This window comes from Hypanus sabinus, chromosome 7 (genome assembly GCF_030144855.1).
Source record: "Hypanus sabinus isolate sHypSab1 chromosome 7, sHypSab1.hap1, whole genome shotgun sequence".
NCBI lineage: Eukaryota > Metazoa > Chordata > Chondrichthyes > Myliobatiformes > Dasyatidae > Hypanus > Hypanus sabinus.
The window spans coordinates 76,887,107-76,909,789 of record NC_082712.1 but is presented as its reverse complement, the minus strand read 5'-3'; the positions used below and the strand labels follow the sequence as shown (position 1 = coordinate 76,909,789).

Sequence of the window (22,683 nt, the reverse complement as noted above, 5' to 3'; positions counted from 1 at the left end):
CATTATGAAGGACCCCACACACTCCTCATTCAAACTTCTCCCTCCTGCCATCTGGCAAAAGGTACCTAAGCATTCGGGCTCTCACGACCAGACTGTGCAGCAGTTTCTTTCCTCAAACCATCAGACTCTTCAGTACCCAGAGTCTAGACTGACATCTACATCATTTATTATTATATTGAAATTTGTCCTCTACTGTGCTTATTGTCTTGTTGATTAATTATTAATTAATTATTGTACTGCCCTGCTCTGTTTTGTGCACATTATGTCTGTTGTCTAGTGTAGTTTTGTGTTGTTTCATGTAGCACCACGGTCCTGGAGGATAGTTGTTTAATTTTTACTGTGTACTGTACCAGCAGTTTATAGTCAAAATGACAATAAAAAGTAATGACTTGTCTGTTGCTTCAGAATGATGGCCGTGATGGTGCCCCCTTGCTGGTATTGAGGTGCTGCAGGGCAAGTCCAGTCAGAGTGAGTGCATCTTCTGGCTCATGCTCCCAGACTGGTCTGGTGTCTGGAGGAAGAGCCCACAGCTGCTGTTCCAGAACAATGGCACCATCATTCTCCTTGGTCTTCTGCTCTGGTCGCATCCATCAGCAGAAGAAACGCTTTAGGTGATGATACATCTCAGTGAGTGACTCTTCTGGTGGTAGATTCCTGGAAAGAAAGTGTTGGTGATAGGTTTCTGCTGAGGTATCAAATTTAGTCCCAGCAGCACCTCCATCAAGTCAGAATAGTTGTTGGACCACTCTTCATCCATTGCAAAGTAAGCTTCAAGAGATTTACCTGTCAATAGTGGCACTAGCTGTTAGGCCCAGTCTTCCTCTGGCTATTGCCATATCTATGCCATCTTCTCAAACCTGAGGAGTAGCTCCCAATATCATCACCTTGTTGATAAGAAGGCATTTTGGGACCCTTCTGCAGGCTTTGGAGTTCCATTCTAAAAGCATCATCTCTCATCTGCTTGGTAGGCAAAAAGTCTCTGAACAGATTTGACCCTGGTCTGTTCTTCCTTCTCTGAAGTCTCCGCTGTTTCCCAGGCATCTGCTTTACTTTTAACCTCGGGGTTTCCTGACGTGGGACTGCAATCCCACCTCTGCCACCACATGTTAAACACATGGGTTATGACCAAAGAAAAACTGGCTGGAGTCACTTAGCACTTTAGTGCAAGTCTGTTTATTAGATGTGTCAAAAATCAAACCTACAAAAATTAGTGAAAATAATGAAAAGAAAAATACTAATATTTACAAGGTGATGTAGACAGGTAAACACAATAATAGCTCTGTACTTATTTTTATCCTGTATGGACTCCTCTCAGCCCCTATCTCTCTCCCTTACTAAGGGTGAAGAACTCCTTTATGTAGGCAATAGGACATACTATTTTTAATTAACAACTAAGTTAACTTAAGACTACACATGAATTAGGAAATGATGCACTGCACAATATAATTACAATCATATTACAAAATAAACTGAAGTATCTACAGTAAATACAGTACATAAACAGCATACAGACATTTATACATCCCCATTACTAAAAATATGGAATACTCAGCCATAAAGCCAACCTAAATGCATCAGCTCGATTTATGATCCATTATGGAAATATACCAGGGAAAACGTTGAAGTGCATACGCTCAACACGACAGCAGAATGACATGGCAAAATTTGTACGTGTTTGAATGTGCCTGTGTAAGGAGTGCATTTACCGAGTGCTCTCCATCACAGGCTTGGTTTCCACAGCCGTCTGTGTGTCAATGAATTCCACAGATTCAGCACATAATGCCTAAAGAAATTCCTCCTCATCTCTGTTGTAAAGGGTCGTTGCTCGTTTGCCCTCTGGTCCTGGACCCCATCCCCACCCTTACTATAGGAAACATCCTCTCCACGTCCACATACACTCTGTCTAGGCCTTTCAATATTGCTTTTGTCACTTCCGCATCCCTTTTCATTTCACACTTTGAATGACTCATTTCACCGCAGTTCGATGTTCAATTTTCTCATCCCCCATATCCCAAAAGTATGTTAGTGGATAGATTAAGTGGCTACTGTAAATTATTGATAATCAGGTAGGAAGTAGATTAGTGGTCTGGCTTAGTGCTACATGAGAGCAAGGTCCTGTGAAAGAGAATAGTTCAAGGAGGAAAACGATGGTATGGGATTGGAAGGATAAATGGCCTCACACATGGAACAGTACACCACAAGAACAGGCCCTTCATCCCATGATGTCTGTACCAACCATAGCACTAATTTAAATTGTTTCAAAGTTCAGAGTAAAATTACTATCAAAGTACGTACATATGTCATCATATATATTGCCTTGCTGTTTATTTTCTTGCAGGTGTTCACAGTAGGACAAAGAAATACAATTGAATCAATGAAAAACTGCACACAAACAAAGAATGACAAACAAGCAATATGCAAATGAAGAAAAGCTACAAATAAAAATTAAACAACTGGTGAATAATACTGAAACATGAGTTGTAGAGATTGGAGACACATACAAAATTATAAAGGATATAGCTAAGGTGAAGGTATGTCGCTTTTCTCCCCGCAGGTTGGTGAGACGAAAGCTAGAGGTTTAAGGTGAAAGGTGAAATATTTAAGAGGAATCTGAGGGATACCTCTTTACTCAGAGCATGGTGCAAGTGTAGAACGAGCTACCAGCAGTAGATGCAGGTTCAATTGAAATATTTAGGAGAAATTTGGATAGGTACATGAGTGAGGGGTACAGAGGGTGATTGTACAGGTCCAGGTAGATGGGACTACGCAAGAGACCGGGCTGATATAGACTAGATAGGCCAAAGAGCCTAATTCAGTTCTGTAGTGTTTCATGACTATGACTATGATTCACTGGCCTACATCCCGTAGCTTTTCTTTGCTGTTCTTCTTAATAGTGGCACAACACTAGCTACCCACTAGTCTTCTGGCACTTCACCTGTAGCTAAAGTGAAGCAAGTAACTTTACATGGGTCTCCAATTTCTTCTCTAGTTTTCCACACTGTCCAATCATGCATTCATTCTGGCCCTGAGATTTATCCTCTTTAATGTGTTTTCAGGCCACCAATACATCCTTTCTGGTAATTTGCATGCATTCTAAGACTTCATCACACATTTCCCCTACTTTTGTTTTTTAGCCTTCATCAATTTCTCTGCAGTACAAACTGAAAATCTCACCCATAGAAGACTATGCTCATCTTTAAAGAAACCTGTTTTCTTCCGAGCCATCCCTCGACTCTTAGTATTGCTGTAGGATCTCCTGGGATTTTCTGTAACCTGTCTACTATATATTGTAGATGTTAGTACAATGCTTTACAGTTCTAGTGACACAAGTTCAGTTCCAGCTGTTACCTGTAAGGAGTTTGTATGTTCTCCCCGTGACTTTATGGATTTAGCATGGGTGTTCCGCTTTCTTCCCACAGTCCAAAGACATATGGATTGGTAGGTTAATTCTTCATTGTAAATTGTCCCGTGATTAAGCTAGGGTTAAATTAGGGATTGCTGGGTGGCATGGCTTGAGGGGTCAAAAGGAGCTATTCCGTGTTGTATCACAATAAAATAAGTAAATATATTAGTAGCCAGCAGGTTACAATTATCGCAGTTCATACAGGAGAATGAGGAGGTGATAGATAGAATGAGGAGGTAGGAAGTAGAGAGCCAGTATAAAGTACCCGTGTGGTTGTTCCCTTCTATAATAAATATACCGCTTTGGATACTGTTGGGGCAGAAGAATTACCCTGGAAATCCGCAGCAACCAGATCTCTGGTACTGAGTCTGACTCTGGTTCAGAAGGGAAGGTGAGGAGTACAATAGTGATAGAGGATTCCATAGTCAGAGGAGCAGACAGGAAATTCTGTGGAAGTGAAAGAAAAGACCAGAATGTATGTTGCCTTCCAGGTGCCGGGGTCAGGGGTAGTTCATTTCAGGTCCACACCATTCTAAAGGTTGAGGGTAATGGTATGTATTGGTACTAACAACATTAGTAGGAAAAGGGAAGAGGTACTGAAGAGAGAATATAAGGTGTTAGGTAGAAAGCTGAAAAGCAGGACCTCCAGGATAATAAACTCTGGATTGCTGCCTATGCCATGCACTAGTGAGGGTAGGAATAGGATGATTTGGCAGATGAATGCATAGCTGAGAAATTGCTGCAAGGGGCAGGGTTTCAGATTCCTGGATCATTGGGATTATTTCTGTGGAAGGTATGACCTCTACAAAAGCCATGGGTTCCACCTGAACTTGATGGGTATCAATATCTTTGCAGTCAGGTTTGCTAGAGCTGTTGGGGAGAATTTAAACTAATTTGGCAGGAGGATGCGAACCAGAGTGATAGAGTTGAGCTTTTAAATACCAAGCTGCCTTATCTTGGTATTTAAAAGCTCCCTAATCCTTTAAATTCTCACTAATCTTTACTATGTTATATGTTCTCTCTTTTGTTTTTATGCTGTCTTATCAGCCCTGGTTGCATCATCCTCCCTTTAGAATGGGCAGCATAGTCGTTAGCCCGCTACAATTACAGCTCTAGCTCTCTAGCTCCTCTGGTTTACGACAGTCCAAAGATGTACCTGGTAGGTTAATTGGTTATTATAAGTTGTCCCATGACTAGGCTAGGATTAATTAGGTTTGTCCAGCGTAGCTGGGGTGGCACGTGAAGGCTGACACAAAGTACTTATTAAGTTTGTCCATCATTTCTTCGTTCCCCATTACTATTTCTACTGCATCATATTCCAGTAGTCCAATATCCACTCTCGCCTCTCTGTTACTCTTTAAATGTCTTTTACTTTGAACAAACTTTTGGTATTCCCTTTTAAATTGTTACTAGCTTACCTTCATATTTTATCTTTTCTTGCTTATAGAAACATGCTGTCACTAGACTCCTGATAACATATTTTAAAAGCTTCTCACTTGCCAATCATTCCTTCATTAACGAAGTCTCACCTAATTGACTTCAAGGAGTATAGCTTGCTTGCTTCCACAGTAGCAATTAATACACGAGTTGAGATGTCATATTACAGTTGTGCAAAACAGCATTGAGAAGATGTGATTAAGCTAGAGAGTAGGGGAAGATTCACAATGATGTTGCTGGAATTGGAGGAGTTGAGTACAATAGGCTAAGACTCTTTTCTTTGAAGTGAAGGAGGCTGAAAGGTGACCGTATCGAGGTTTATAAAATTATAAGGGGCATGGGTAAAATAGTCACAGTCTTCCCCACCCCCACCACCCCAGAGTAGTAGACTGTAAAATGGAGAGCATGGGTATAAGGTGATAAGGAAAAGATTTACAGGAGATCTGAGAGGTAAGTTTTCCCCTACATGGAGAGTAGTTGCTCAGTGGAATGAGCAGCCAGGAGGTAAAGGTAGGTACAATTACTGAGTTTATTATATATTTAGACAGGTACATTGAAAGGGAAGGTTTAGAGGGATGACGGCCAAATACAAGTAAATGCAATGAATTGAACCAAGGAGCCTATTTCTGTCCTAGGAAGCTGAAAATTGCAGGAAAGTGGCACATGGATCAGAGGGCATAATTTTGTTTGTATTTCATGTTCTGAATGGCCATATATGTGTTAATGTCTTTAAAGCATTCCTGGATACTGCTGAAGAAATCAAAAATCAAGAATTTGAACGAAAAGCTCAACTTGAGGGTAGTATTGTTGCGCATCTGGAACACACAAGCAGAGTAAGTACAATCACAAACATGAACCAAGACTTTAGTCTTCTGCTCCAACTGTGGCTTAGAAACTGATAAAAAATTATGAAGTGCTTTGTTATGAGCCTTTCCTGTCAGGCTAAATAGCAGCAGATTTATGTAAAAGTTAGGTTCTTGCAAATAAAGGACATTCTTCATTGTATTTTACAAAATTTGTATTGGCACAATGAGTCTCTATTCCAAATCTTCAGAATTATCCTTATTGGTCACGTGTTAATTACTTGACTGCCATTTGCGAATATAACAAGAAAAGAAAATAGGAACAAGAGAAAGCCACTTGGATCCCAAACCTAAATGCCATTCAATATGATAACAAACAATTCCTTTACTTCAGACCTCAACTCTTATTTTCAGTGCCCCATAGCCTTCAATTCCTTGATGTTCTTTGAATATTCCTGCTGATCTGGCATCAACAAGCCATGGGGAGAGTGAGTAGTGCAAAAAAAAAGAAGAAAAATACCGAAGTAGTGTTAATGGATTTATTGTCCTTTCTGAAATCTGATGATAGTGGGAAAGAAACTGTTCCTAAAGCATTGAATGCATGGCTTCAGGCTCCAGTACCTTCTCACTGATGGTAGTAATGAGAAGAGGACATGTCCTGGGGAATCCTTAATCATAGAGGCAGCCTTTTTAAAGCATTGCTTTTTGAAGGTACTAGAAATATCATTAATGGTGGATATCTCCTCTCTTGTCAGATTTCTTCTTCTCCAGCCCTTTACCTCTTCCACCTATCACCTCCTAGCTTCTTACTTCATCACCTTTCCCCCACCCACCTGGCTTAACCTATCATCTTCTAGTTTGGACTCCCCCTCCTCCCACCTTCTTATTCTAGTTTCTTCCCCCTTCCTTTCCATTCCTGATGTAGGGTCTTGGCCTGATTTGTTGACTGTGTTCATTTCTATAGATGCTGCCTGAGCTGCTGAGTTTCTCCAGCATTTTGTGTGTGTTGTTTTGGATTTCCAGCATCTGAAAGATCCCCTGTGTCTGTTTCCTGCCATATACTTTGGCAGTCTTCTACACTATTCACGACACCACCAATCTTTGAACCTTCTGTGAACCATCCACATTTTCATCCATGTCACTTATATAAATCACAAATATCAGAGTCTTAGGGGAGATTCGTGTGAAACACCACTAGTCACGGACCTCCAGCCCAAATAAGACCCACTGACCACTACACTCTCTTCCTTGAGCAAGATTCCAAACAGGCAAGTCCCATGAATCACATGCATCTTTATCTCTGGATACACCTATCAGAATGGACCATGTTCTCTCCCTTCTCTTATTTACTCTACACACCAATGACTACATCCACAGTGATCCATTAATTAAACTAATTGCACTAATACCAGAGGCGATAAATCCAAGTACCACCAAGAAGTAAACTATCTAGTGTTCTGTTGCAATGACATCTTGGAACTGAATGCCCTCTAAACAGTGGAGATGCATAGAAATGTGTCTACTTTCCACCAGTTCATCAGTAACGATTCTGCTGTTAGCACTGTTTTAACATTCAAATTCCTATGCATCATTCTTTCAAAAGGCCTCATGTGAGATGCAGTATAATTTTGCAGCAGTTAGTAAAACTCCATCTTCCCTGGAACAAACTGATGCTATTCTACATTGCCATCATTGAGAGCATCTGCTGTCTGATTTGGTGCAGCGTTCTTTCACAAAAAACAAAACAGACAGTGAACTGTTAAGACAGCCAAAAAATTTATTTGAGATTGTCAAGGGTAGAAGAGAATGTAGTTTCTATTAATAAGGAGAATGTGCTTGGGAAGCTGAAAGCTCTGTAGTTTTGGTTTAAGATGGCCCGCTGAAGGTGAGCGACAGCTTACTAGTAATTCGAAAGGTAAGAAGTTTGACTAGAAACATAATTAACAACACCTTTTCTAAAGTAAATTGTGGTAAACTATCACCGCAAACATTGAAGAGGCAAGTGAAGGCGAAGTGAATTCGAGGGACGAGCAGTGTTGGTGCATTACAAAATTTTTGCAGATGGAGTTGGAGTGAGAGATTTGGAGAGGTGGAGTTGAGGCAGAGGAATTTCGATGCCCATCCAAATTACCTGGGTGCAAGGTTAGATCACTCTTAAGTGGCAAGCCAATTTGGACAGGTTGAGAATGGCTTTGGGCTGGACAGCATGGTATAGGCCCACAGCACTCCAGCAGGATCTGGGCCCTAATGCAAGGCACAAATCGCTGTTGAACAATTTGTACACCAGCCCTGATAGACTGGAAGGGCAGGGTTTTGGGACCAGAGGCAAGAGTGAGGTAAATTTTGCTTGCTCTCCCACTTTGTTCACTCCTAACTCATATGCTGAGGCTGTGAGATTATTCCAACTGATTTGACTCATCTCTGCAAGTTCTGTGGCGATTTGCCTGCTAATATGAAGAACTGAAATTGAAACTTGGACCTACTCGGGGCTGCTCCAGGAATTCAAATCTAAGGACTCAATTTGGTTAAGAATGCTGTTGCTCACTTCTATTGTTTGCATGATTTGTGAATTTTTCTCTTACTCTGCACATTGAATGTTGATCTTTATTTTTTTAAATTGGGTTATTTTGGGTTTCTCGCTTTGTGGCTGCCTGTAAGCAGACAAATTTCAAGGTTGAATTGCATTCTTTGATAATAAATGCACTTTGAATCTAAATCTTTGAAGATAGATAACTCATCTGGACCAGTTGGACTACACCACAGGGTTTTTGAAAGAGGTAGGTCAAGAGATTATGGAGGCATTATTAGTTATCTTTCAAGAATTGTTAGATCCTGGAATGTTTCCAGATGACTAGAAAATTACAAATGACACTCCACTCTTTAAGAAGTAAGGGAGGCAAAAGAAAGAAATAATATGCCATTTAGACAGACTTCAATGGTTGGTAAGTTCTTGGAGTCTATTATTAAGAAAGAGGTTTTGGGGTACCTTGAAGTACATGATAAAACAGGCTGATGTCAGCATGACTTCCTTAAGTGCAACTCTTGTCTGACGAATCTGTTGGAATTCTTTGAGGAAATAACAGGCAGGAGCATCAGTGGATGTTGTCTACTTGGATTTTCCGAAGACCTTTGACAAAGTCCATACATGCAGCTGCTAAAGGTATGAAAAGAAATATACTAGCATGCATAAAGGATTGGCTGGATGGCAGGAGGTAGAGTGTTGGAATTAAGGTAGCCTTTTCTGGTTGACTGTCAGTGACTAATGGTTATCCACAGGAGCCGGTGTTGGGAACGCTTCTTTTCACATTATACTTCAGCATTTGGGATGACAGAATTGATGACTTTGTGACCAGGATTGCGGACTACAAAGATAGGTGGAGATGTAAAAGGAATTGGGTAGCTTAAGAGAATGGGAAAAGAAGTGGCAGATGGAATAAAGTAGAGGGAAGTGTACTGTCATATATTTTGGGAGAAAGAATGAAGGCATAAACTATTTTCTAAACCAGAGAAAGTTCAGTTATAAGAGGTGCAAAGAGACTTGGGAGTTCTTATGCAGGATTCCCTAAAGGTTAATTGACCGGTTGAATTGGTGGTAAAGAAGTCAAATTCAATGTTAACATTTATTTTGAGAGGACTAAAATATAAGAGTTAGGATGTACTGCAGGGGCTTTTAAGGCATTGATCACACCACACTTGGAGTATTGCAAGCAGTTTTGGGTCCCTGTCTAAGAAAAGATGCACTGGCATTGAAGAGGATCATGAAAAGTTCACAAGAATGAAAGGGTTAACATATGAGGAGCATTTGATGGATCAGGGCTTGTATTTGCTGAAGTTTGGAAGAAAGAGTCAGGGATCTCATTGAAACTTACCAAATATTGAAGCAGCTAGAGAGTGTGGACGTGGAGAGGATGTTTCCTATAACGCAGGAGTCTAGAACCAGAAGGCAAAGCCTGGGAATACAAGGATGTTGCTTTAGAACAGAGATAAGGGGGAATTTTTTTCGGCTAAGAGTGGTGAATTTGTGGGATTCATAGCTGTAGAGGCCAGATCATTGGGTATATTTAAAATAGAAGTAGGAACTACTTACTCCTCATGGACCGTTACTTTGTTGTGGTGGGGGGCGCATGTATCTCAGTGACGCAATGAGCTATATCATGTAGAGCTACTCAAGATGTACAGGTCATGGCAGAGAGGTCAGACTGAATATGGCCCACTGGAGAAGGAAATGGCAACCCATTCCAATAATTTGGCACGAAAACCTCATTGTTAAAACTAATCAGAGATATACGAGAATGACACCACAGGTCTGAAGGTGCCCAACATGCTACTGCGCAAGAACGGAGGACAATTATGAGTAGTATCAGAGATAATGTCCTGGTTGGATTAAAGCCGAAAAGACATCCAACTGCTGATGTCCCTGGAAATGAAAAGAAGGCCCAATGTTGTAAAGATTGATACACCATTGGAACCTGGAATGTAAGATTCATGTATTAAGGTAAACTAAATTGTGGTCAAAAACGAGATGGCAAGACAAAACATTGACATATTGGGAATTAGCGAACAAAAGTGGACTGAAATGGCTCATCTTACATCAGACAATTACCAGATCTTCTTCTGTGGGCAGGAAACCTACAGAAAGAATGGAGTGGTTTTAACTGTCAAAAGAAAGAGTATCTTTTGTTCCCCTGCGCCTACATCTCAGTGAGTTCTGTGCCCGCCACAATACTGAGCTCTTCTTCCACCACCTTCGTCTCTGAGCCTATTCTTTGGCAAGGACTACCCACCCGTCTCCTGTCTTCAATCCTCCTCCTCTTCCTGGACACCCTGCCCTGGTCTTCTGCCTGTTCTGGACTTTTTCATTGCCAACTGCCGATGGGACATTAACCATCTAGACTATAACACTCCTGTCTCCTATTCCAACCTCACTTCTTCCAAACACTCTGCTCTCCTCTCCTTCTGCACTACTCCTAACCTTGTCATCAAACCTGCAGGTAAGGGAGGTGCTGTAGTAGTCTGGTGAACTGACTTCTACCTTGATGAGGTCCTGCACCAACTCTCTTGACAACTCCTCTTACTTATCCCTTGAACAGGAGCCCACTAAGAAACACCAGGCCATTGTCTCCCATACCATCGCCAACCTTATTGACTCTTGGGATCTCCCATTCACTGCCACCAACCTGATAGTTCCCACAACCTGCATCTCCTGTTTCTACCTCATACACAAAATTCGCAAATGTGTTTGTCCAGGTAGACCCATTATTTCAGCTTGTTCCTGCCCCACTGAACTCATATCCATATACCTCGACACTGTTTTATTCCCACCCCCCCCCCCCCCACCCCGGGTTCAGACCCTTCCCACCTACATCTGTGTCACCTTACACATTCTCGATCTTTTCAAGGATTTCAGGTTCCCTGGCCCCCATCATCTAATTTTTACTGTGGATGTCCTACAGTAATACACCTCTGTCCTCCACCAGGAAGGCCACAAAGCTCTCTGTTTCTTTCTGGACACCAGATCCAATTAATTCCCTTCCACCACCACTCTCCTCCACCTAGTGAACTTGTCCTCAATCTAAATAATTTCTCCTTTGGGTCCTCCCTTCAAGCAAAAGGGGTAGCTATTGGCACTCACATGAGTCACAGCTATACATGCCTGTTTATTGGCTACGTGGAACAGTCCATATTGCAAGCCTACACTGGTGACTGTCCCACACTTTTCCTACACTGCACTACATCGACGACTGCTTCTTGCATCTGCGCTGAACTCGTTGATTTCATCCACTTTGCCTCCACCTACCCTCAAATTTACCTGATCCATTTCCTACACTTCCCTTTCTTTTCTCGATCTCACTGTCTCTATCTCCAGAGGCAGCTTATCCACCAGTGTCTATTATAAACCTATGGACTCTCACAGCTACTTCGTCCCACCCTGCTTCCTGTAAAAACACCATCCTCTTCTCTCAATTCCTCCATCTCCAGTGCACATGCTCTCAGGATGAGGCTTTTCATTCTAGAACAAAGGAGATGTCCTCCATTTTCAAAGAAACTGGCTTTCCTCCCTCTACTATCAACATTGCCCTCAACTGCATCTCTTCTATTTCATGCTCATCTGCTCTTACCCCATCCTCCTGCCACGCTACCAGGAAAAGTGTCCCTCTTGTCCTCACCTACCACTCCAAGCCTACAGGTCCAGCACATAATTCTCTGAAACTTCCGCCACCTCCAACTGGATCCCACCACCAAACCATTTTTCCTTCCCCCCACTTTCAGCATTCCACAGGGATTGCTCCCTGTATGACTCCCTTGTCCATTCATTCCTCCCCACTGATCTCCCACCTGGCACTTAACCTTGCAAGCGGAGCAAGTGCTTCATCTACCCCTACACCTCCTCCCTCACTACTATTCTGGACCCGAAACAGTCCTTCCAGGTGAGGCGACTCTTCACTTGGGAGTCTGTTGGGGTCATATACTGTGTTCGGTATTCCGGATATGACCTCTTGTATATCGGTGAGGCCTGATGTAGATTGGGAGACTGCTTCGCTGAGCGTCTATGATGTGTCCACCAGAACAAATGGGATCTCCCAGTGGCAACCCATTTTAATTCCACTTCCCATTCCCGTTCCAATATGTCCATCCATGGGATGGACATATTGTTGGGATAGAGCCATACTTAGGCTGGAGGAACAACACCTTATATTCCATTTGGGTAGCTTCCAACCTGATGGTATGAACATCCATTTCTCAAACTTCCAGTAGTGCCTCCCCTCCAACCCACCCCTCCCTCCCTCTTCACCATTTCCAATCCCTTGTCTCTCTCTCATGTTGTCTCCTTGCCCTCCCATCGCCTCCCTCTGATGCTCCCCTCCCCCCCCCTTCTTTCTTCCATGGCCTTCTGTCTCTTTCGCCAATTAACTTCCTAGCTCTTTGCTTCATCCCTCCCCCTCCAAGTTTCACCTATCCCCTGGAAATTCTTTCTCCCCCCCCCCCCACCTTTCAAATCTACTCCGCAGCTTTTTTTCTCCAGTCATGCTGAAGGGTTTCTGCCCAAAACGTCGACAGTACTTTTTTCACAGATGCTGCCTGGCCTGGTGAGTTCCTCCAACATTTTGTGCGTGTTGCTCAGATTTCCAGCATCTGCAGATTTTCTCTTGTTTGTGTATCAAAATCAGTGATTGGATACAATACCAAAAATGATAGAATGATTGCAATATGACTTCAAGGCAAGCCTTTCAACATCACAGTAATCCAAGTTTATGCTCCATAAGAAGCATTAGACAAGAGGTGGCAACAAAAAATATTGCAAACAAAAGGATCGAGAAAGCAAAACAGCTTTATGAGGAGGCTTTACAAGTGGCTGAACAGCGTAGAGAAGTGAAGGCCAATGGAAATTGAAACAAATACCTCCAACTGAATGCAAAGTTCAGGAAGATAGCAAGGAAAGACAAGGAAACTTTCTTAAAGGAACGATGCAAAGAAGCCAACAGAATTGGAAAAACCAGATTTATTCAAGAAGATTAGAGAAATCAGAGGAACATTTCATGCAAAAATGAGTATAGTAAAAGACGCAGAAATGAAGGACCTTACTGAAGCAGAAGACATTAAAAAGAGATGGCAGGAATACACAGACGAACTTGACACAAAAGATCCCAACAGCAAAGACACCTGCAATGACTCCCTCATTGATCTAGAGCCGGACATTCTGGAAAGTGAAGTTGAATGGGCAGTAGAAAGCATTGCCAATAGTAAGCTGCAGAATGTGACAGGATTCCAGCTGATGCTGTAAAAGTGTTGCATACAATTTACACACAGCATGAGAAATAAAATAGATGACCTTGAAATTCAGCTACAGATTGTCAAGTATCATGTGGCAATCTGTGAAACTTGGCTAAAAGATGGTTGCCATTGGAAGCTGAACGTCCAAGGATATATGGTATACCAGAAAGATAGGTTAGTAGGCAGAGAGGGTGGTGTGGCCCTGCATATAAGAAATAATATTAAATCATTAGAAGGGATGATGTAGGATCGGAAGGTTCAGTCTCTATGGGTTCAGTTAAGAAATGCCAAGGGTAAAAGGACCGTAATGGCAGTTGTATACAGACCTCCAAACAGCAGCTCAGATGTGGATTACAAATTACAGCAGGAGATAGAAAAATTGTGCCAGAAGGGCAATGTCATGATAATCACTGGGGATTTTAACATGAAAGTGGATTGGGAAAACCAGACCAGTACTGGACCACAGGAGAGAGAATTTGTAGAATGTCTGAGGGATGGCTTTTTAGAACAGCTTGTTGTTGAGCCCACTAGGGGATTGGCTGTGCTGGGTTGGGTGTTGTGCAATGATCTAGAGTTGATAAAAGAGCTTAAGGTTAAAGAATCCTTAGGGAACAGTGATCACAATATGATCGAGTTAACTTAGAAATTTGAGAAGGAGAAACTAAATTCCAATGTGTCGGTATTTCAGTGGAATAAAGGAAATTACAATGGCTTGAGAGAGGAACTGGCCAAAGTTGACTGGAAAGGGACACTAGCAGGAAGGACAGCAGAGCAGTAATGGCTGGAATTTCTGCAAAAAATGAGGAAAGTGCAAGACAGATATATTCCAAATAAATTTTCAAATGGAAGAAGGACAGTACTGTGGCTGACGGGTGAAGTCAGAGCCAAAGTAAAAGCAAAAGAGAGGGCATACAGTGAAATCAAAGCTAGTGGCAAGATAGAAGATTGGGAAGCTTTTAAAAACTTGCAGAAAGAAACTAAGAAGGTCATTAGGAAGGAAAAGATGGATTATGAAAGGAAGCTGGTGACTAATATCAAAGAAGATACTTAAAGCTTTTTTAAGTATAAAGGATAAAAGAAAGATGAGGGTAGATATAGAAGCAATAGAAAATGACGCTGGAGATATTGTAATGAGAGACACAGAGATGGCAGAGGAACTGAATGTGTATTTTGCATCAATCTTCACAGTGAAGACGTCTGCAGTATACTGGACATTCAAGAGTGTCGGAAGTGAAGTATGTACAGTTAAAATTACGACTGAGAAAGTGCTCAGGAAGCTGTTGGTCTGAGGTTGGATAAATCTCCTGGATCTGATGGAATACACCCTTGGTTCTGAAGGAAGTAGCTGGAGAGATTGCGGAGGCATTAACAGTGATCTTTCAGGAATCAGTAGTTTCTGGCATTGTACTGGATGTCTGGAAAATAAATGTTACGCATTATGCCTTCTTAACCACAGAGTCAACCTGTGCAGCTGCTTTGAGCGTCCTATGAACTCGGACCTCAAGATCCCTCTGATCCTCCACTCTGCGAAGAGTCTTACCACTAATGCTATATTCTAGCATTTCACCTACCAAAATGAATCACTTCACTCTTAGCAAACACGAGGAAATCTGCAGATGCTGGAAATTCAAACAACAACACGCACAAAATGCTGATAGAACACAGCAGGCTAGGCAGCATCTATAGGGAGAAGCGCTGTCGACGTTTCGGGCCGAGACCCTTCGTCAGGACTAACCGAAAGGAAAGATAGTAAGAGAGTTGAAAGTAGTGGGGGGAGGGGGAAATGCAAAATGATAGGTGACCATTTTATCTTACTATCTTTATCAGAATCTCCATCCGCCCACTTCCTCATCCAGGTCATTTATAAAAATCATGAAGAGTAGGGGTTCCAGAACAGATCCTTGAGGCACACCACTGGTGACCAACCTCCATGCAGAATATGATCCATCTACAACCACTCTTTCCCTTCTATGGTCAAGCCAGTCCTGGATGCACAAAGCAATGTCCCTTGGATCCCATGCCTCCTTTCTTTCTCTGTAAGCCTTGCATGGGGTACCTTATCAAATGCCTTGCTGAAATCCATATACACTATATCTACTGCTCTTCCTTCATCAATGTGTTTAGTCACATCCTCAAAAAATTCAATCAGGTTCGTAAGGCACTACCTGCCCTTGACAAAGCCATGCTGACTATTCCTAATCATGTTATATCTCTCCAAATGTTCATAAATCGCCTCTCAGGATCTTCTCCATCAACTTACCAAACTCTGAAGTAAAACTCACTGGTCTATAATTTCCTGGGCTATTGCTACTCACTTTCTTGAATAAAGGAACAACATCCGCATCCTTCCAATCCTCTGGAACCTCTACCATCCCCATTGACGAGTCAAAGCTCATCGCCAGAGGCTCAGCAATCTCCTCCTTCGCCCCCCACAGTAGCCTGCGGTGCATTATATCCAGTCCCGGCGACTTATCCAACTTGGTGCTTTCCAAAAGCTCCAGCATATTTTCTTTCTTAATATCTACATGCTCTACATGCTCAAGATTTACAGTCTTCTGCAAGTCAGCAAGATCCTTTTCCATAGTGAATACTGAAGTAAAGTATTCATCAAGTACCTCTGCTATGAGGGACATCACGTAATGACGTAGGATTGAGACGCTGGAACCCAGCTCTCCTGTAAAAAATCAATAAATTAATGTTTAAGTGAAGAAAAGTTAGTCAATACTTTCTAAAAGTTACTTATAAACTACTCCGGATTGTTTCAAGTTATGCCTCACAAACAGAAGATGAAGAAAACTACTACCGTGAAGACAATGCAAGTTGGAACAGAATCAAGGCCCATTTCTGCCAAAGAACCGCGGGCTCAGATACATTATACCACCGGCGATACAGAACAGGAAACTGTGGCAACATCGACCATTTCTAAAGAAAAAGACCAACGAGAACTGCGCAAACGTGAAGGAAGGAGCAAGCGCAAACGAGAGCAACCAGAACTACAAATCCCAGTTACGACTGAAACCGAAAGTGAAAGTGAATCTGAGAGAGAGTCAGATTCTCTGGAAAAATTAGATGAAGATGGAGGTAAAAGTTGTTCTGAAAATATAGAAAAGACTTTGATGCAAATAATGCGTAAATTAGAAAAATTAAACGCATTCAAAGTAATCAAAAAAAGTGATAAATATGGAGATTATGTTTGATAAAATGACAGAAAGACAGGAAAAAATGGAAAAGAGAATTATAGATTTGGAAACTACAACGGAAGACATGGTTGAAAGAATGAATAAAATGGAAGATGATATTACTGCCTGGACGTCAGAAAGAAAACAATTTATGGAAAAAATTGATAAGCTTGAAAATTTTAGTAGACGAAACAATATTAAAATTGTTGGACTTGAAGATATAGAAAGAGAAGATCCAATAAATTTTTTTTCAAAAATGGATCCCTGAAAAATTGGAAATGGAAGGAGAAACTCTAATTGAGATTGAAAGGGCTCATAGAGCCTTAAGGTCAAGACCTCAAGCTGATCAAAATCCACGATCAATTTTGATAAAATGCTTAAGATACCAAGATAAAGAAAAGATCCTGAAGGCGGCTGCCCAATGTGCCAAAAAGAGATTGATGATAGCAGGGAAGGCAGTTCTTTTTTATCCTGATATAAGTTATAACCTTTTGAAGAGAAAGAAGGAATTTAACCCAGCGAAAAAAGTTTTATGGTTATAAATTTATAATGCATCACCCAGCAACACTGATAATTTTTTTGGAGGAGGGAAAAAGAAGATTTTTTACCGATTATCGAGAAGCGGAGGAGTTCGCACAAAAACTTCCATCTACTCACTAATTACATATAGAGATTTCCAAGCGTAATGGATTAAAGATGAAGATAGAGACAGAGAATGGAAGTGATGGACATTTAAGGATGATACAGGGGAGAAAAGCAAAATTTCAGAAATACTAATTGAGAATAGTATTTTTTTCTTCATATATATACTTTTTTATTTGCGGGGGGGGGGGCTGGGGAACTTTGGATCGATTACTACGGGAATTCACGTGTGTAATCATGGTGATTGCCATGACCCGTACAACAGAGGGGGGTAATGTGTTCTTTTTTTTTCACAACATTAGTATGGGGGTATTTTGCTTTTTCCTTTATACTCTATTTTTCTTCTATCTTTCTGCCTGGATGATCGGTGGGGACACACATAGCAACATGGAGAATTTTAAAAAGATTTCCCAAGATACCACGAAAGTTGAAAGATTAGTTATTATTATAGATTGGAGTAACATAATTAAAAATAATGACTAATTTACTGATTTTTTTAAGTTTTAATGTTAATGGGCTTAATGGACCGGTGAAAAGAAAAAAGAATTTTAGCATACATAAAAAAAAATGAAAACAGATATAGCTTTTTAACAAGAAACACATTTAACAGACATAGAACATCAGAAATTAAAAAGAGACTGGGTTGGAAATGTTATTGCAGCTTCATTTAATTCAAAGGCAAGAGGAGTTGCAATTCTGGTTAATAAAAATTTACCAATTAAAATACAAAACGTATTAATTGATTCGGCGGGGAGATATGTAATTATACATTGTCAAATTTTTTCAGAACTATGGACTCTTATGAATATTTATACACCAAATGAAAATGATGTAAAATTTATACAAGACATCTTTTTGAATTTGGCTAACACACATGACAAAATATTAATAGGTGGAGATTTTAACTTTTGTCTAGATCCAGTTTTAGATAGATCAACAAAGGTTGTCACAAAATCAAAAGTAGTAAAATTAACTCTATCATTGATGAAAGATTTAAATTTGATTGATATATGGAGAAGAATTAATCCAAAAGAAAGAGATTATTCATTTTATTCAAATAGACATAAAACATATTCAAGGATAGATTTTTTCCTATTATCAATGAATATTCAAGATAGAGTGAAAAATATGGAATATAAAGCGAAAATATTATCAGATCATTCTCCTTTGATAATGACAATGATAATGATAGATAAAGAGGAATCAATTTATAGATGGAGATTTTATTCAATATTACTAAAACGTCAAGATTTTTGTGATTTTATGAAAAAGCAGATTCAGTTCTTCCTAGATACAAATTCACATTCAGTTGATGATAAATTTATATTGTGGGAAGCAATCAAGGCATATTTGAGAGGTCAGATAATAAGTTATACTTCTAAAATTAAGAAGGAATATATGATAGAAATAGATCAATTGGAAAAAGAGATTACAAAACTAGAAAAAGAATTTCAAAGAAATATGACAGAAGAAAACGAAGACAACTTATTAACAAGAAGTTACAATATAATACACTTCAGACATATCGAACAGAAAAAGCAATTATGAGAACTAGACAGAGATATTATGAACTAGGTGAAAGATCACATAAGGTCCTTGCATGGCAGTTAAAAACAGACCAGACTTCTAAAACAATAAATGCAATTCGAACAAGAGTAAATAAAATTACTTATAAACGTTTAGAAATAAATGAAATTTTTAAGAATTTTTATTCTGAGTTGTATAAATCAGAATCACAAATTGATAATGTCAAGATAGAAAGGTTTTTATCACAAATAAATCTTCCAAAATTAAATTCGAAAGAACAGAAGGGATTAGGTATGTCTTTTACATTGAAGGAGGTTGAAGAAGCCCTAGGATCACTTCAAAGTAATAAATCTCCAGGAGAAGATGGTTTTCCGCCTGAATTTTATAAATTTTATAAGGTTTATTAATTCCTCCTTTTATGGAGTTAATACATCAAGCGGAAAGAACGCATAAACTTCCAGAATCTTTTTCGACAGCTATTTTAATAGTATTGCCAAAAAAAGATAGAGATCTTTTAAAGCCAGCATCATATGGATCTATTTCTTTATTAAACACTGATTATAAAATAATAGCAAAAATATTATCTAACAGATTATCTAAATACTTACCAAAATTAGTACATATGGATCAAACAGGATTTATTAAAAATAGGCAATCGGCAGATAATAGACAATAGACAATAGGTGCAGAAGTAGACCATTCGGCCCCTTGAGCCTGCACCGCCATTTTGAGATCATGGCTGATCAGTTACCATCAATACCCGGTTCCTGCCTTGTTCCCTTATCCCTTGATTCCCCTATCCATAAGATACCTATCTAGCTCCTTCTTGAAAGCATCCAGAGAATTGGCCTCCATTGCCTTCCGAGGCAGTGCATTCCAGACCCCCACAACTCTCAGGGAGAAGAAGTTTTTCCTTAACTCTGTCCTAAATGACCTACCCCTTATTCTCAAACCATGCCCTCTGGTACTGGACTCTCCCAGCATCTGGAACATATTTCCTGCCTCTATCTTGTCCAATCCCTTAATAATCTTATATGTTTCAATCAGATCCCCTCTCAATCTCCTTAATTCCAGCGTGTACAAGTCCAGTCTCTCTAACCTCTCTGCGTAAGACAGTCCAGACATCCCAGAAATTAACCTCGTGAATCTACGCTGCACTTCCTCTACAGCCAGGATGTCCTTCCTTAACCCTGGAGACCAAAACTGTACACAATACTCCAGGTGTGGTCTCACCAGGGCTCTGTACAAATGCAAAAGGATTTCCTTGCTCTTGTACTCAATTCCCTTTGTAATAAAGGCCAACATTCCATTAGCCTTCTTCACTGCCTGCTGCACTTGCTCATTCACCTTCAGTGACTGATGAACAAGGACTCCTCGATCTCTTTGTATTTCTCCCTTACCCAACCCTACACCGTTCAGATAATAATCTGCCTTCCTGTTCTTACTCCCAAAGTGGATAACCTCACACTTATTCACATTAAACGCCATCTGCCAAGTATATGCCCACTCACCCAGCCTATCCAAGTCACCCTGAATTCTCCTAACATCCTCATCACATGTCACACTGCCACCCAGCTTAGTATCATCAGCAAATTTGCTGATGTTATTTTCTATGCCTTCATCCAAATCATTAACGTAAATGGTGAACAGCTGTGATCCCAATACCGAGCCCTGTGGCACCCCACTAGTCACCACCTGCCATTCCGAGAAACACCCATTCACCGCTACCCTTTGCTTTCTATCTGCCAACCAATTTTCTATCCACGTCAATGCCTCCCCCCCCCCCCCCCCGATGCCCTGAGCTTTGATTTTACCCACCAATCTTCTACGTGGGACCTTATCAAATGCCTTCTGAAAATTGAGGTACACTATATCCACTGGATCTCCCCCGTCTAACTTCCTGGTTACATCCTCGAAAAACTCCAACAGATTAGTCAAGCATGATTTACCCTTGGTAAATCCATGCTGGCTCGGCCCAATCCTATCACCGTTATCTAGATATGTCACTATTTCATCCTTTTATAATGGACTCTAGCATCTTTCCCACCACCAATGTCAGGCTGACAGGTCGATAGTTCTCGGTTTTCTCCCTCCCTCCTTTCTTAAAAAGTGGGATAACATTAGTCATTCTCCAATCCTCAGGAACTGATCCTGAATCTAAGGAACATTGGAAAATGATTACCAATGCATCTGCAATTTTCCTGGCCACCTCCTTTAGTACCCTAGGGTGCAGACCATCTGGACCTGGGGATTTGTCAGCCTTCAGTCCCATCAGTTTTCTCATCACCGTTTCCTTCTGAATGTCAATCTGTTTCGTTTCCTCTGTTACCCTATGTCCTTGGCCCATCCATACATCTGGGAGATTGCTTGTGTCTTTCTTAGTGAAAACAGATCTAAAGTACTCATTAAATTCTTCTGCCATTTCTCTGTTTCCCATAACAATTTCACCCAATTCATTCTTCAAGGGCCCAACATTGTTCTTAACTATCTTCTTTCTCTTCACATACCTAAAAAAGCTTTTGCTATCTTCCTTTATATTCCTGGCTAGCTTGCGTTTGTACCTCATTTTTTCTCCCCGTATTGTCTTTTTAGTTAAGTTCTATTGTTCCTTAAAAACTTCCCAATCATCTGTCCTCCCACTCATCTTAGCTCTGTCATATTTACTTTTTTTTTAATGCTATGCAATCTCTGACTTCCTTTGTCAACCACTGTGGCCCCTTTCCTCCCCTTTGAATCCTTCCTTCTCAGGGGGATGAACTGATTTTGCACCTTGTGCATTATTCCCAAGAATACCTGCCATTGCTGTTCCACTGTCTTTTCTGCTAGGCTATCCGTCCAGTCAACTTTGGCCAGCTCCTCCCTCATGGCTCCATAGTTTCCCCTGTTCATCTGCAACACTGACACCTCCGATCTGCCCTTGTTCTTCTCAAATTGCAGATAAAAGCTTATCATATTATGATCACTACCTCCTAATGGCTCCTTTACTGCAAGATCGCTTATCAAATCCTGTTCATTACATAACACTAAGTCCAGAATAGTCTTGTCCCTGGTCGGCTCTCGTACAAGCTGTAAGAATGCATCCCGTAGGCACTCTACAAACTCCCTATCCTGTGGTCCAGCACCAGCCTGATTCTCCCAGTTCACCTGCATGTTGAAATCCCCCATAACTACTGCGACATTACCTTTGCCACATGCCAGTGTTAACTCCCTATTCAACTTGCACCCAATATCCATGCCTGTAGACAACACCCATTTGGGTCCTTTTGCCCTTACTGTTCCTCAGTTCTATCCACACAGACTCTACTTCTCGGTAAGTAACCGAGTTATTTAGTATAATTCATTTAGCGCAAAAGAGGGAGGAAATGAGTGTGGCAGTTGCTTTAGATGCAGAAAAAGCATATGATAGATTGGAATGGGATTTTTTATTTAAGGTATTGGAAAAATATGGATTAGGAGTATCTTTTATAAAATGGATTAAAACCTTAAAAACTAATCCCAAAGCTAAAGTAGTGACAAATGGACAAATTTCAACACCATTTCAGTTAACAAGGTCAACTAGGCAAGGTTGTCCATTATCACCTGCTTTATTTGTGTTGGCAATAGAACCGTTAGCTGAATTAATTAGAATGGACCCAGATATTAAGGGTTTCAGAGTTAATCAGGAAGAATACAAGATTAACTTATTTGCTGATGATGTTCTGCTTTATTTAACAAACCCATTGCACTCATTGCGTAAATGATCCTCTAAATTAGAAGAATATGGGAAAATATCAGGGCATAAAATAAATTTGGATAAAAGTGAAATTTTACCTTTTACTAAAGGAGATTATAGTCAATGTCGATTAATAACTCAATTTAGATGGCCGGCAAATGGTATAACATATTTAGGTATAAGAGTTGACAATGATATAAAGAACTT

General features: G+C 40.5%; 1 protein-coding gene across 1 annotated transcript in view; it reads left to right on the top strand.

The window, feature by feature from the left end:
• ift74 (intraflagellar transport 74) overlaps window positions 1-22,683 on the top strand; it is a 202,998-nt gene that overhangs the window by 135,358 nt on the left and 44,957 nt on the right. Inside the window, exon 14 of the mRNA XM_059974915.1 lies at window positions 5,576-5,673. Coding sequence (XP_059830898.1) covers window positions 5,576-5,673 — 98 coding nt within the window. The remainder of the gene's footprint in view (window positions 1-5,575; window positions 5,674-22,683) is intronic.